This window comes from Athene cunicularia (assembly GCF_003259725.1).
Source record: "Athene cunicularia isolate RWA chromosome 1 unlocalized genomic scaffold, athCun1 chr1_part1, whole genome shotgun sequence".
Lineage (NCBI taxonomy): Eukaryota > Metazoa > Chordata > Aves > Strigiformes > Strigidae > Athene > Athene cunicularia.
Genome location: NW_020799091.1, coordinates 97,346,325 through 97,359,663, shown reverse-complemented (window position 1 = coordinate 97,359,663; position 13,339 = coordinate 97,346,325). Strand labels below are relative to the sequence as shown.

General features: G+C 39.4%; 1 protein-coding gene across 4 annotated transcripts in view; it reads left to right on the top strand.

Moving 5' to 3' along the window:
• The window catches only part of DOP1B (DOP1 leucine zipper like protein B), a 48,698-nt gene that overhangs the window by 21,483 nt on the left and 13,876 nt on the right, over positions 1-13,339 (top strand). For 3 of the 4 annotated variants that reach the window (XR_003399287.1, XM_026857392.1, XM_026857415.1), the window contains exons 13-23: positions 661-1,354; positions 2,908-3,179; positions 3,985-4,137; positions 5,144-5,244; positions 5,832-6,022; positions 7,742-9,356; positions 9,934-10,045; positions 10,653-10,838; positions 11,500-11,625; positions 12,227-12,361; positions 13,024-13,079. Coding sequence is in view for 3 of the 4 variants with exons in the window: in XM_026857392.1 (XP_026713193.1) it covers positions 661-1,354; positions 2,908-3,179; positions 3,985-4,137; positions 5,144-5,244; positions 5,832-6,022; positions 7,742-9,356; positions 9,934-10,045; positions 10,653-10,838; positions 11,500-11,625; positions 12,227-12,361; positions 13,024-13,079 (3,641 nt within the window). In the remaining variant the exon portion in view is untranslated. The remainder of the gene's footprint in view (positions 1-660; positions 1,355-2,907; positions 3,180-3,984; positions 4,138-5,143; positions 5,245-5,831; positions 6,023-7,741; positions 9,357-9,933; positions 10,046-10,652; positions 10,839-11,499; positions 11,626-12,226; positions 12,362-13,023; positions 13,080-13,339) is intronic. The other variant, XM_026857401.1, reaches the window with a different exon arrangement.

The following is a 13,339-nucleotide window of genomic DNA, read 5'->3' as shown; positions in this document are numbered from 1 at the left end:
TGACTTGTTTGAATTATTTGTGACAATGAGGGAGTATAATCTTGTTTGAATCTGGGGAATTCTATCTCTGGGGAAGAATGGGATCTTAATGGTTTTGAAAAGGCACTCAGGATCATGCAGTTGCTAAAGATTTGAGGTGCCAAATCAAGCCTCACTTTACAGCTGGTTAGGTCTGCAAGGCTTTCAATTAATATTTTAGTTTAATACAATGTGGTATTGTTTGTGTGCAAGAGACCATGATAGGGAATGAGGAATAGATGGCATAAAGCAGTCACACAAGCACAGCTTGACAGAGTTTTGCAGTCAAACAAATGCATGCATTTGACTAGAAATAATCCAACATAAGTAATACTATTCTAGTGGTGAACTGATTTTAAGGAAACATTTCCATATGCTAAGTACCTGTACCTATGGACCTGTTGGTATTTAATGAGTCAAGATGTGAGGATTATACAAACGTGTTGGGTTTTAAAGGCAATTGAATTGGTCTGCTTAGAAATAACTATGTCTCATGATCTTGTAAAAGTAATCTCTATCTGAAAATTGCAGATACTAGGGGGTGTTTCTGTCATTGCTGTTCCCTAGTGCCTGCCACAGTTCTACATAGTTTAAAATTATCTGCACAGTGTCACATAAACCACATTAACATTTCTGTTTTAGAGCCCAGTGAAAAAAGAAAATGTGGACATAACCTTGGAGACGAAGTCTGTGCTGCAGGAGGAGGATGAGACTCCGTTTCCTCCCCTGAAGTCAGAAGACAGTGGCATTGTTCTAAGTGCTTCCTCCCCAGAGCTCTCTCAGCACTTGGGGGTGCCAACTGTGACCCTTGAGAGAGATCATGTCTGGAAGAAAGGGGGGAGGATTCAGAAGACTTTGTATTGCATTCAAGAGCTGGTGGCCAGGTTTTCCAGTAAATACATTTTTGGGGTGCAATTTCAAGAAACAAGTAACGAAAGCATCTCAGCAATGAATCTGAGTGGAAAAGAGAAAAAAGAGAATGGCTACAGGTTACCTGAAAGTGCTAGCAAGAAAAAGAGCCCATGGGATGCAAAGCAAATCACTGTACCTCAGTTTAAACAAATGCTTTCAGATTTGTTCTCAGTTCGAGGGTCACCATTCAAGAACAAGAGCTCTAATCCTCTTCCTTCTGACCACAACTCTATTAATAAAAAGGAAAAGGAAGAAGAAGAGTGGGACTTAGAACAAGTGATGCTTGTCTTGGGACCCCTCAGAGGTGACTGCAAGGAAGCTTTCGCTGCAGCTTGTCACCTTTTGTTGGATTGCACCACATTCCCAGTCTATCTTTCAGAGGACGAGATGGAACAGTTGTATCTCTCTCTGTTTCAGGTCCCTGGTAAGAAAAGATTTCTTTACTGGGCAACATGAGCATTTGAGAATGCAGATAGCCATGTGAGCTTGGCTATTTGCAAGACCTGTGACCAGGGCTGGTAGCAATGCCTTTTGATAGGGCTCAAGGCAAGTTCTATGTGAATTAAAGACTTACATCAACATGTGTTTTGTGTCTTGCAGCTGAGGGACAATTTTTACCACACTTGTCAAATTCACATTCTTTTCAAAGCTTTCATTATAGAACTTGTAGCTGAGGGGATGAAAAGACCTTCTGACCTGTAGGGCCTTGTGGCATGGTTCAGGATTTTCAGGAAATCTGTCCCCCTGTCATCCATGTGTACATCCCCCCCATCGTCCCACCCACCCCCCAAAAAAAGGATGTGTTAGAGGAAGATGGGTATAGGTGGAAAACTGGAGCTCTAAACCATAACAGATACAAAACCAGCTATTTCTGTAACCCTCAGAATTCAAAGCAGTCCAATGTAAGCTAACATACAATAATAATCTTGTGTAATTGGAGGGCCTCTTTGTTCTGGGAATTCAAGTTCATTAGCTTTAGCAGTTATTGGCCTGAAGGCTAATTGGCAAGATAGGTTTGTAGTGAATGGAGAGGTGGGAAACGGGAAAATTGGGTTCTTTTCCTCAGTTCAGTACCAATTTCTGCTGTCTTCCTTAGCAAAGTGATGATATGCCCATCATCTACACAGGTGAGCTGTCTGCTAGACATGGACACTTCTGCATATTTGCAGAACCTTCCATGTGGTCAGCAATGTAGCTGAACTTAGAAGGCTTGCGTTTATAATTGTGTTTCTTTGGAATATCATCCTAGGATTATAGAAGTTTATTTTCAAAATTCTTTTAAACTGCACACCCTGGAGAATACAGGAGGGTTTAAAGCCAAAAGGAGAACCTCTGTTAGTGAAGGTCTGGGTTGCATGTGATGCAGAAGCTGTCTGATGTGGAGAAGGAAAAGTCATTTTGTTGTGGTAGTAAAGCAGTTAAAACATTTGGTTTTGAAGCCAGAGGTGTGAACTCATACTTCAAACTTGACTTGATTTCAGTCACAAACTGATTCCAGTCAAGCCTTAACAAAACTTTATCTGATTATTCAGTCAAGAGAGGCAAAAATGGCTTGACTTGATGTTAGCCATATCAGTTCCTTGTCTGCTTCATGGTTTCTGAAATGATATGCCTCAGTGCTACCCAAAAGAGCATACTTGGATCAGCAGACCTCTGTTGTTGTTTTTGATAATGACAGCTGGAAAACAGCAGCTGTGAAAACTAGTTATGAGTAAACATAAACTGAAAAGCAGGAATCCACTAGTTACTGGGTTACTGAGGTCCTGCAAGAGCTTTCTGCTGGGAGAAACAGGGAAAAGAATGTAACTTGCTTTGAAGCAACTTCCTTCTGAAGTAAGGGACTTGATGATAGCATGACAGTTGGATTTGGGTGGTCATTTTTGTCTCTTTGTCCCGTGAGCTTGATTGAAGAATTCTTGAAAATATGGCTATAACCTTGGGATTATTCCAAAACTTTTTTCTCCTTTATCTTCTGAGGAGGTTGTGATGCCAGCTTCCCTCTGTGGCTGAAGTCCTTAATGACAATATGCTGTTGTGTGAATGACTGCTATGTTCAGAATGTGTCCATCTTCACGCTGCTGGAGGTGATCAACCATTCCCAGTCACTGGCGCTTGTGATAGAAGACAGAATGAAGCGGTACAAAGTATCTGGCCACAACCCCTTCTTTGGAAAGCTACAGATGGTTACCCTGCCTCCCATTGCTCCTGGAGTTCTAAAGATCATCTCAGAGAAAACAGATTTCTACCAGGTGTCAATTTCCATTTTCTTTTTTACTGCCTAACCTACACTGAACCTCTAAGGATGGGGTGGAAAAGCAAATGGTATTTGAAGGGATGTTTCGGGGCAGCATGTTTGTGTTACAATGACAGGTTGCTGTTTCTTGCTTCCATAAGCATTTGAAAGCAATCACATTCTTCTTTGTGTGCTTCCCAACAGGATGTTCAAAAGTGGCAGATTATTTTCAAATTGCTAGTTGGTTTTGTGCCCAAATTCTTGGGTAGGTATAGTTGATTTCTGACATGAAGGGTTTGGTTTCATTAGTTTGAAAGCTACACTTACAGAGAACTTTGATACCACTCTAACTTTTCAGATAAGAGAAAATGTTAGTGGGTGAATAATAATGAAAACACTTCATCCTCCTTGTTTTGAGTATATTTCAAAGGTGCTTTCCTTCTCCTGACCATTTATTGATATCAGTGTTGATATGAGGGTTGGTTACAAGATCTTTTTCTTGATTACTGTGTTTCCAGTTGCTGTGCCTGACACATGTAAAATCTGTTAAATTCTGACCCAGAAAATAAAAGCAGAAATGCCTTTCTTAACTTCTGGTACACGTATATTTCAATTATGTGTCCTACTAGGGTAGGAAAGTTGCATTCCTTTAGGTCTGAGTGTATGACCTGAATTCTTGCTCTTTGCTAAACTAAGACGATTTGGAAATCCATTTTGGTAATAGAAGGCATTTATGCAATGGAAAGCTTTTAAGTCAGGGAAGAAATGGCACTACATCATCATCATTATTATTATTAATGTTATTTGCTATTTTTCCCTAGAGAGTAGCCTGTGTGCTCTGGAATCAGCTGAACAAAGAGACACGGGAACATCATATTGCCTGTGTGGAACTGTTCTACAGACTGCACTGCTTGGCACCATCAGCAAATATCTGTGAAGACATTATCTGCCATGCACTTTTGGATCGTGATAAAGTAAGTTCTGTATTCAGTGAAGCCCCTTCATCACTGTAGAGTTGTTCCAGTGCTTTCCAGACTGCCTTCAGTTCCCTTCCACCCCACATCTTCACTCCCACGGTCCCTCTGGCTTCCAAGAGTCTGACAGACTCTGTCTGTGCCTTTACAATTACCTGGGATTTATTCATCATGGGACTACAGCTAAACTTAGTCCCTGGATACAAGGTCTGTCAGTCAATGCTGGAGCTTTTCTAGTTTTAGCCCAAATCATGTAGTATCTAAAAACTTCTTGTCAGTATTTCCAAACTGACCCAGCTCCACCAATAACTCTAAAATCATTTTACTTTGTGTTGAATTTTTAAACCTCAGATTCCAACAAGAACTTTATTACCTTGTAGGTGTATGTCAACATAACATTGACCCTGTGTCCACCTTAGTATTTAGATCTCATAATAAGTAAGCTGTATTTGAGCCACTTATTGCCTAGTTTAATGACAGAACAGTTCTTTAATAACTTTAAGTATATTTGTTAGAAGTGCCTTGCACAATAAAACTTATAACAGCCACCTTCAGTCTTCGGTACTGTTTTCATATCTTTGCTCCTGCAATTTTGAAACTTAGAAGTTTGGAAATCTTTTAAAAGCTTTCAAACAAAATTACCCAATAATAAACACTACCTAATATACCAATGTATTCCTGTTCATTATCCAACTTGTAAACCTCCATAATACCAAACCAAGACCAAAATATTTATACACAAGAGCCCTGAAATACATGTTTGGTGTCTTGGCACATATTTTTTTGCTCCTACAAACACTGTGGCTGTTTTGGTTGTGCATGCATGGATACATGGCATTTTGGTTTAGTCAGTTATAAAATAGAAAAATGCTCTTAAACTACCTGAGAAGGATTAGCAGTCATTTACACAATAATTGTCGTTCTGCTAGAGATTTAAAAATCACTAAAACTTTACTTGAAGACAAATGTTGCAAAAAATATGTGTCTGTTTTGTTTCCTTGCAAAGGGGACAAGGCTGGAAGCGCTGTTCAGATTCTCTGTCATGTGGCATCTGACCAGAGAGATCCAAGGCAGCAGAGTGACTTCTCACAATCGGTCCTTTGATAGGTATTTTCCGTTTCCACTGGCTTAGACTTGCATTTATATATTTAACTATACCATGCTTTGTTCTGTTCTTTTTTCTGAAGTGGGAAAAAGTTCTCTGTAGAGAGAACAAAAAAATGAGCAAAAGGAAGATCTTAATCTTTCTTGCACTGTTAACTTTGCAAAGCACTCAGTGTGCATGGTGCACTTCCTTTGTGAAAGAAGTTTCTGTAAAAATAGAAAGAGCTTCCCAAAGAAAATAGAATCAGCTACTTGTGCAAAAACAAATTTTCCTATTAAGAGATCATAACCTTTGTATAAAATGAGACAAAAGCATTAAGAGTCTTTCTAAATAAAGATGTGAAAGAACTTTAAAATATGCTTCTCTTCTAGAGTGTGAGTATATGTATGGCCTTGCTTCTACAAATGCATGTGTACTTGACCTCAACTCAGGAAAATGTGCATGATCAAGCTATTGTTAACAGACATGAGCAATTGGCTGGTGCTTACTTAAACACTCACCGTGTCTGGTGCCACCCTGCCACTATTTGTTGTTTGCATTAACTTTTTTAGGGATTTCAATTGTACTTTATTTTGATTTCTCCACTCAGGTCTCTGTTTGTGGTACTGGACAGTCTCAATTGTTCAGATGGTGCAATTGGTGCTGCAGCACAGGGCTGGCTGATCCGTGCTCTTTCACTTAATGATGTTGCACGGATTCTTGAACCAGTCTTGCTGCTGTTGCTTCATCCAAAGACACAGCGCACGTCCATCCACTACATCAAACAGAAAAATTCAGCAGGTAAAACTGTTCTTGGACTGAAACTGTAAGTGCTAACAGCATTGCATACTCCTGAACACCTACCGAAGTTTGTCTCTGAAGTGCAATGGTATCCTATTACCCTAAGTTGTCTTGTATCACTTCCATAGATTCCTCCTCATTCAGGTACCTCTAGTGATGCCTAAAACAGAGTTCAGGAGTAAGTCATGCTAGTTGAAGGCTTAATGATAATTTCTATTACAGTGGCTGCACCTACATTGTTAGTTTGGATTGCTCCCTGCTTTGCTCTGGGATCTTGTCCCACTCTTCTCATTGCCATTCCCAGATGATCCACACCGCATGTGTGTTCACTGTTCACAGGATCCCTTCTCGAGCAAAACTAGGTCTGCAACCAAATGAAATCCAGGAGCAGTTTGGTGATGATGTCAGTCCAGGAACTGTTCAAGTAGGCAGGATGGACAGGCAAATCTCACACTCTCCACCCAGTCTTGCCCCAGCACACCATGCACCCTCGTACTAGGCTTCTTTATTCAGAATATTTTTTTGTTAATGATTCCTTCAGCATCATCTTAAAATAATCAGACAGATTGTGAGGAACATCTTACTGTTTAGGCTGCACCATACTAAAAAATCCCTAATTCTGCTAACTTCTAAAAATTAAAATGTGTTTTTCCAAAAAAGATCCGTCTTGATTCAAGAGAAGGGCCGAGCCCTTGTGGCATACATCTTGAGGTATCCCAGAGCTAGGATGTAGAAGCAAAGAGAGATGTTTGGAATTGAAGATGACCTCCAGCCACCCAAATTTAGGAATGTGGTGGAGTGTCTTTACCTTGACAGGCTAAATTTGACAGCTGCAAGATGTCCATTTTAAGACCTGTAATGAGAACCATTGTGAACCACATGTGATCTGTGAGTCAAATGTGGAACAGACAAGTGTGACAGAGACTTGTGGGGAGCAGCTGAGGAAGACTGAGACAGGCATGGAGCCAGGGTTCGCTCCAAGTGTGGAGTCCTGCGAAGACTGGCTGGCAGTCTGTTCAGGTTTGGGGTTGCTGGGAGTGGTATGGCTATGAGGCACTCTGTACCATTTGGCCCAAGTAGCCAAGGTTGTTTCCTGGAGCAGAGCAGGAAGATGGTGGTGAAGTGTCTGGTAGTTTTGTTTAAGAAACTTCCGTGTCACCTGTCTGTCTCATTACTGTTAACCTAGCTGTAGGCTTGCATAATTGTTTTTTTGTCTTGATTGGCAAATAGTTAGATGGCAGACATTTATAGCATCCAAAGGGACCTGTTTATTAGATGCTATACAAACACAGATCTAATCTGTTCCTTCCTTGTTCCACAGCATGTGATCAAATAAAATATTAGCTCTTAAAAAAAAAAAATCCTCTGTTGCTATCCTTCTCATTTCCCTCCTGATCTCAACAAACATTTTATGCTCAGGAAGCATTAAAAAAAAAAAGTCACATCCAGGGAGTTACAGCGTAAGAGAAACAGCATGTGCTTTATGTTTTGATCCTATTCTCTTGTGCTTCCAGTAGGTTAGGACTGCTCTACCACTTTGAAAAAAAGATAAAATTCTTGCCTTAGCCCAGGGGGTTTTAGCTCCACTTTTTACAGTTAATAGTAGACTAGAGCAGAATAACTTTTTAACCTTTTTTTTCTTACAATGTTTTATTCAGTATAAAGGATGTTGTGTGAAATAGATGTTTGTAAGCTCTTTTTAATTATTTTTTTTTTCAGAAGATATACATGATTGGCTTTGCAAGAAAAAGACCTCTTTGAAAGAGTCTGGCATCTCTGAGAGCAATTCTGAGGAAAACCTTCCATTGAGCCAGTTTACTACTGTGGATAGAGAAGCAATTTGGGCAGAAGTCGAAAAAGATCCAGAGAAGTCAGAGTTAAAAACAGAACAGTCTGAAAATGATGACTCTTATAATCCAGTAACATCACATGAAGCAGATGGTGACCAAGATAATAGTGAGCACACAGAATCAGCAGACACCAGCACAGGCCATGACAGTGAAAATACATCCTCTTTTTCTCCTTCTTTAGAGCTGCAAGAACTGAGCAATGAGGACAATGACAGTGCTGCAACTGATGGCAAAGAAACCACAAACCATGTGAGTTGTCTCAATGCGTTCCTTCCTGAAAGCTCCAAATCCAGTGTAGCACTCAACCTTGTGCGTGCTGATTCTGAGAGGACTCAAGCATCAGAGTCTCTGTCAAGTGATGAAGAGGTGGACTTGGAGCTCCAGGAAATTACCCATTCTAGGTTGCTCAAGCAGCAGAAGGAAAAACAAGAGATGATTGAGTCTCTGTTCAAACACATGCTGCTATATTTGCAGCCTTATGATTCTAAGAGGGTATTGTATGCTTTTTCTGTTCTGGAGGCAGTGCTTAAAACAAACCCTAAAGAATTTATTGAAGCTGTAGCTAGTACCAGCATGGATACCAGCTCCACAGCACATTTGAATCTCATTTACAATCTCTTAGCTCGCCATCAAGAAGCTCTTGTAGGGCAGAGTTTTTATGGCAAGCTTCAGACACAGTCCCCAACCATGTGTCCCCATTCTCTTCTAATAGAATTGCTCACTTACCTCTGTCTCAGTTTTCTGCGTTCATATTATCCATGCTACTTGAAGGTCACACACAGAGATGTGCTTGGCAACAGAGACGTTCAGGTAAAAAGTGTGGAAGTCCTGATTAGAATGATGACCCAGCTAGCTACCATGGCAAAGGCAGCAGAGAATAAGAACATAGAGTTCATACGCAATTTGCTAGGACGATGCAAAATTCAGGAGTTTGTTCTTCTTTCTTTGTCTGCATCTATGTATACAAGTCAGAAACGGTATGAACTGCTTATGGGAGATGGAGTTAATAATGTTCCTGAAGAAGAGCTCTTTGAAGAAAGCCTAATCAATTTTGGGCATGATCAAATATGGAGTGAACACCCACTCCAGATTGAGTTGCTGAAGCTCTTGCAGGTATTGATTGTCTTGGAGCACCATCTTGGACAGACTCATGAGGAGCAGGAGAATCAGCCAGACCTCTCTAAGGAATGGCAGCAGGCTCTTAATTTCCAGCAGGCTATTGGTGCAATGCAATATGTCTATCCACACCCAATAACTTCACAGGGATTATTCGTCTCTGCTGTGGTTAGAGGTCTGCAACCAGAGTATGGCTATGGGATGCATCCCACTTGGGTAGGCTTAGTCACATGTTCCCTGCCCTATTTTGGGAAGTCTTTAGGCTGGACTGTGGCACCGTTTGTTGTACAGATATGTAAAAACCTTGATGAGCTTGTCAAGCAGTATGAAAATGAAGCTGTGAAGACACCTGCAAAAACATATGCAAGGTAAGAAGTCTGCAAGGTGGGATTTGTTATGCTGAAACTTTTTAAAGTTCCTCTTAGAGTGTAGTGCATAGTGATTTACTGTTTTAGCACTCTGGCTCCCAGAGTCTGATCCTCAAACCTTGCTGCACATGCAGGCATCTGTCCCTTGAGCCCAGGTGCGGTGGAGGCAGTATTGTTGCAGCAGGGCTCACTGCGGTTGCAAGAATGACCAGCAGCTGTGATACTTCCTGTTCCCCTCTGCCTGCCATCCAAGTAAAATGAAGTTCCCAGTTTTGAAAAAAATGAGGATTTTGGAGGACTAATTGGGGAGAGAGACCCTGGAGAAGAAAAATACAGTGATACTGTTCAGAACAGGCAGTAAGTGAAAGGACTGGTGGGGAATAATACTCTAAAAGATCTAGACAAGGAAACAGGGTTGTCCAAGCGTAGTCTGAATTCTTTGATTTGATATTCCTGTCTGGTTGTTCCAGTATTCTTTTAGCCACTGAATAGAAACAGATTTCTACTGGAATTTTTAATTACGGAAATACTACTTGGCCCGTTAACCATTTTTTCTTTTTTTTTTCTTCCTCCAAAGCTTAACTTCTAAAAGAGAAAATGTTACACCTGATTACCCACTAACCCTTTTGGAAGGTCTGACAACCATTGGTCACTACTGCCTTCTGGATCACCCCAACCAAACCAGAAAGGTAAGTGCTTCATGCTTACCACTCACTTGACACCTCAGCACCAGCATGCATCCATTTTTCATTCAGAGGTGACTATAAGTAGTGAAGTGGTGCTTGTACGAGAAGATAACCTTAGAGAAACCTCAGAGCATACCAGAAGAAGTGAACTAACTAAAAGTGTAAATGGAGGGAGACTGAACTTAATTTCTCTATTTGAAGACAGGAAAGTTAATTTCAAGCAATGTTCATGATGATCTTGGCTATGCAAATATTAGTCCTGTGTAGCATGTCTACAGTTGTTCTGTCAATAACAAAGTTTTCTATTTTCTTTTGCACTGATAACTTGCTAATGTGCTCTCTACAATTTTTATTCCTATAACATTTATCAGAAGAGGATATTATCCTAACAGTTTCCTAGACAAATCAATTCTCTCTGTGCCACAATAGTAAACACCAAATTCAGTAGACTCTCATAGCAGCATTATATTTCAGAAATAGAATGGTTGAATTATTTTTAAAGTTTTCATTACACAAGTTTACTATAATTCTCCTAATTATTGTATAAGAGCAGTCACTCTGTGTTGCAAAATACAGTGTATTTTAATATTCATATTTTTTGGTTTTCTAGTCATCTTTAGCTGAACCTGCAAACCTGAGAAATGCTAGGAATGCCATTTTGGAAGAATTGCCTCGCATTATTAATACCATGTCCCTTCTTTGGAGCATTATAAAGAGGGAAGACTCTCAAAAAAGACCAACAGACTTTTTTGGAACAACTAAAGGCTCTTCTTCAGTCTACTTTAAAGCAACCAAAGTAGGAGTTCTTTTAAACTGCTGTGTATCTCCTCATCCTTATCATCCCCTCTCAGCAGTATTTCACATAGAGTTCATAGGAATAGTTTTCCATTCCCAGAATTATATTGGGCCACACAGAATTTAAGAACTCTCATGAGCTACAGACTTGCACAGTACCTACCCACAAAAGTAGATTTTTTCCTGTTCTTTTGCCCACCTTCACCCTTACCTGATCTATTTCATGTTTTGCTTTTTCTGTGAGCTTCTGTTAATAGCTGCTGTAGAGCCAGCTGCCTCTGAATTGTCTGCACCTTCCACAGGCAGTAGAACATTGTACCTGAAGAAATAAATATACTAGACTTTTCCCTTTTTCTGTGGATACTGGTAAATCATAGTAGTGAAAAATATCTGTAGGAGCAGAGAGAATATAACACAAGAAGTTATTTTTTTCTAATTTGCAATCTGTTTTCCAACAAATGTGCCTTCCATCTGTAAGAAGGATACACTAACTCATAAATAAATTATCAAAACTAATCTGACAGCCAAGTATATAGAGAGATTATTTTGTTGCTGTGTATTTTCTGAACATCTTGGGAAAAGGAAGAATGGTTTACAGACTATGGAAGGCAAAGGCTATCTCAAAGTTTAGCATTGACGGTTAACTTTTCTCCCCTCTGTAGACATTAAGAACTAAAATACTGGACTTCATGAATCCATTGACAGCACAACTTGGAATCCAGTTGATGGCAGCAATTGCAGCAGTATGGAATAGCAAGAAACCTCATAGGAATCAAAGTAAAATCAAGGTGAAACTAAATAAAGGCACCCTTAGTTTTCCAGTGTAAAGGCAATTACATGTGTATGATCAGTCCTAAACTCTGGGCTTGTTTATAGATTCTTTGGGTTTTTTTACATATGGCAATGTCAAGTCACTGAAAAATCTGAAATGCTTATTTATATGTAATTCCACAAAGCATCAGGACTACAATTAAACCTAATTAAGTCATCAAATAAAAAGGGCAGTTTAAGACTTATAGTAATAGCCATTTTTTATTCAATACTGGATTGTAATCTTAGGATTGCAACTTGCCAATTATATTTTTAAAAACTTGGATCAGCTCCATTTCCAGAGAAAGGTTATTGTCTGGAACAAAGCATCTATTCTCAGTAGAACACCTCTTTCTTTTCTTCTTTTATTTAAGCATGATGAAGCTGATTTCATGAAGGTGTTGGGAGAAGATCTGTGTATGGCAAATTGTTGCATGTTTGATTTAACTTGTCTACTTGATGTTTTGTATAAATATAGATACTTGAATAATCACACAAAAAAGCTGTTTTTTCAACTTCATGTTTTGCCTGGTACAGTGATCTGAGGGGCATGTCTTTTGTTTTGGTTTGGTTTTTCAGATTCTTCCAGTGGCTAGTGCATCCCAGCTTATTCTTGTGGATTTAATATGTGCACTTAACACATTGAAAATTGACACTATATTACACCTAGTCAAAGAGGTAGTCAAGAAACCATCACAAATCAAGGGCGAAGAGGTAACCATGAAGATAATTCAATTTTCTTAATATATTATATTCAGGATCTATTCCAATGTGTTTTCTAAATATTGTTAGAAGGAAAGTTTGGAGGGTTTTTTAAAGAGTGTGATTCTCTTTTGCTCCTGAATAAGTTATGTTTTTAGAATGTGGGTTTCTGTGTTTTGAGCCATCAACGTAAGTAGGTTCTTCAGAATATTTTGCTAGAGAAGTTGCTGGTAATGAAAAGGTGTGAGGTCCTCCACTACCAAAGATGCTGACAATTTTTGTAAAGCTGCTGCAGATATACAACACAGTGATGTATTTTTCTCTCTCCCTTTACCTGATCAGTTAGAAATACTTCACATTGAGTCTACTATCTTCCAACTGGCTTTCAAGGAAACCAGTTTTGCTACCGTGCACGCCATTGTAGGAGCTCCTACAGCTCTGAATAAACTGTAGTAGATATTCCAAAGTAATGTGCCTGCTTCTGAATGAAAGTCCTCTACTAGAACTCATACTGCTGTATAGATAGTTTTATCATAGTTGGTCACCTGTTGAGTACAGGAGTACCTATTGGCTTCTAAGAAGGGTGTGCTAACCATTGAACGCAAGTGTTCAACAGCTTGGACCTTCTTTTTTTTCTGATGGCAGATAATGTGTGTTTTGCTTTTATTTTTCAGAAATCTTCTCTTGTAGATATTCCAGTGCTGCAGTTCAGTTATGCTTTCATTCAAAGGTAATTCAGTCATTATAAAAAAGAATTTTCTGTTTGACTCTAGTTAAGATAACAGCCAGCATTACTATTTCTGCTTTACTTTTATCTTCATGTCACAATGTCACAGAACACCTTTATGTAGGAAATGGTTGTTGCCACTTCATTGTTAAGTAACAGAAAGACACAAAATAACTGGGCTATGACATTATGTTCCATTGATCTGTTGATAATGCCAGTCTGAAAGCCTTATTTTATACTAACAGAGCAACATACTTCAGACA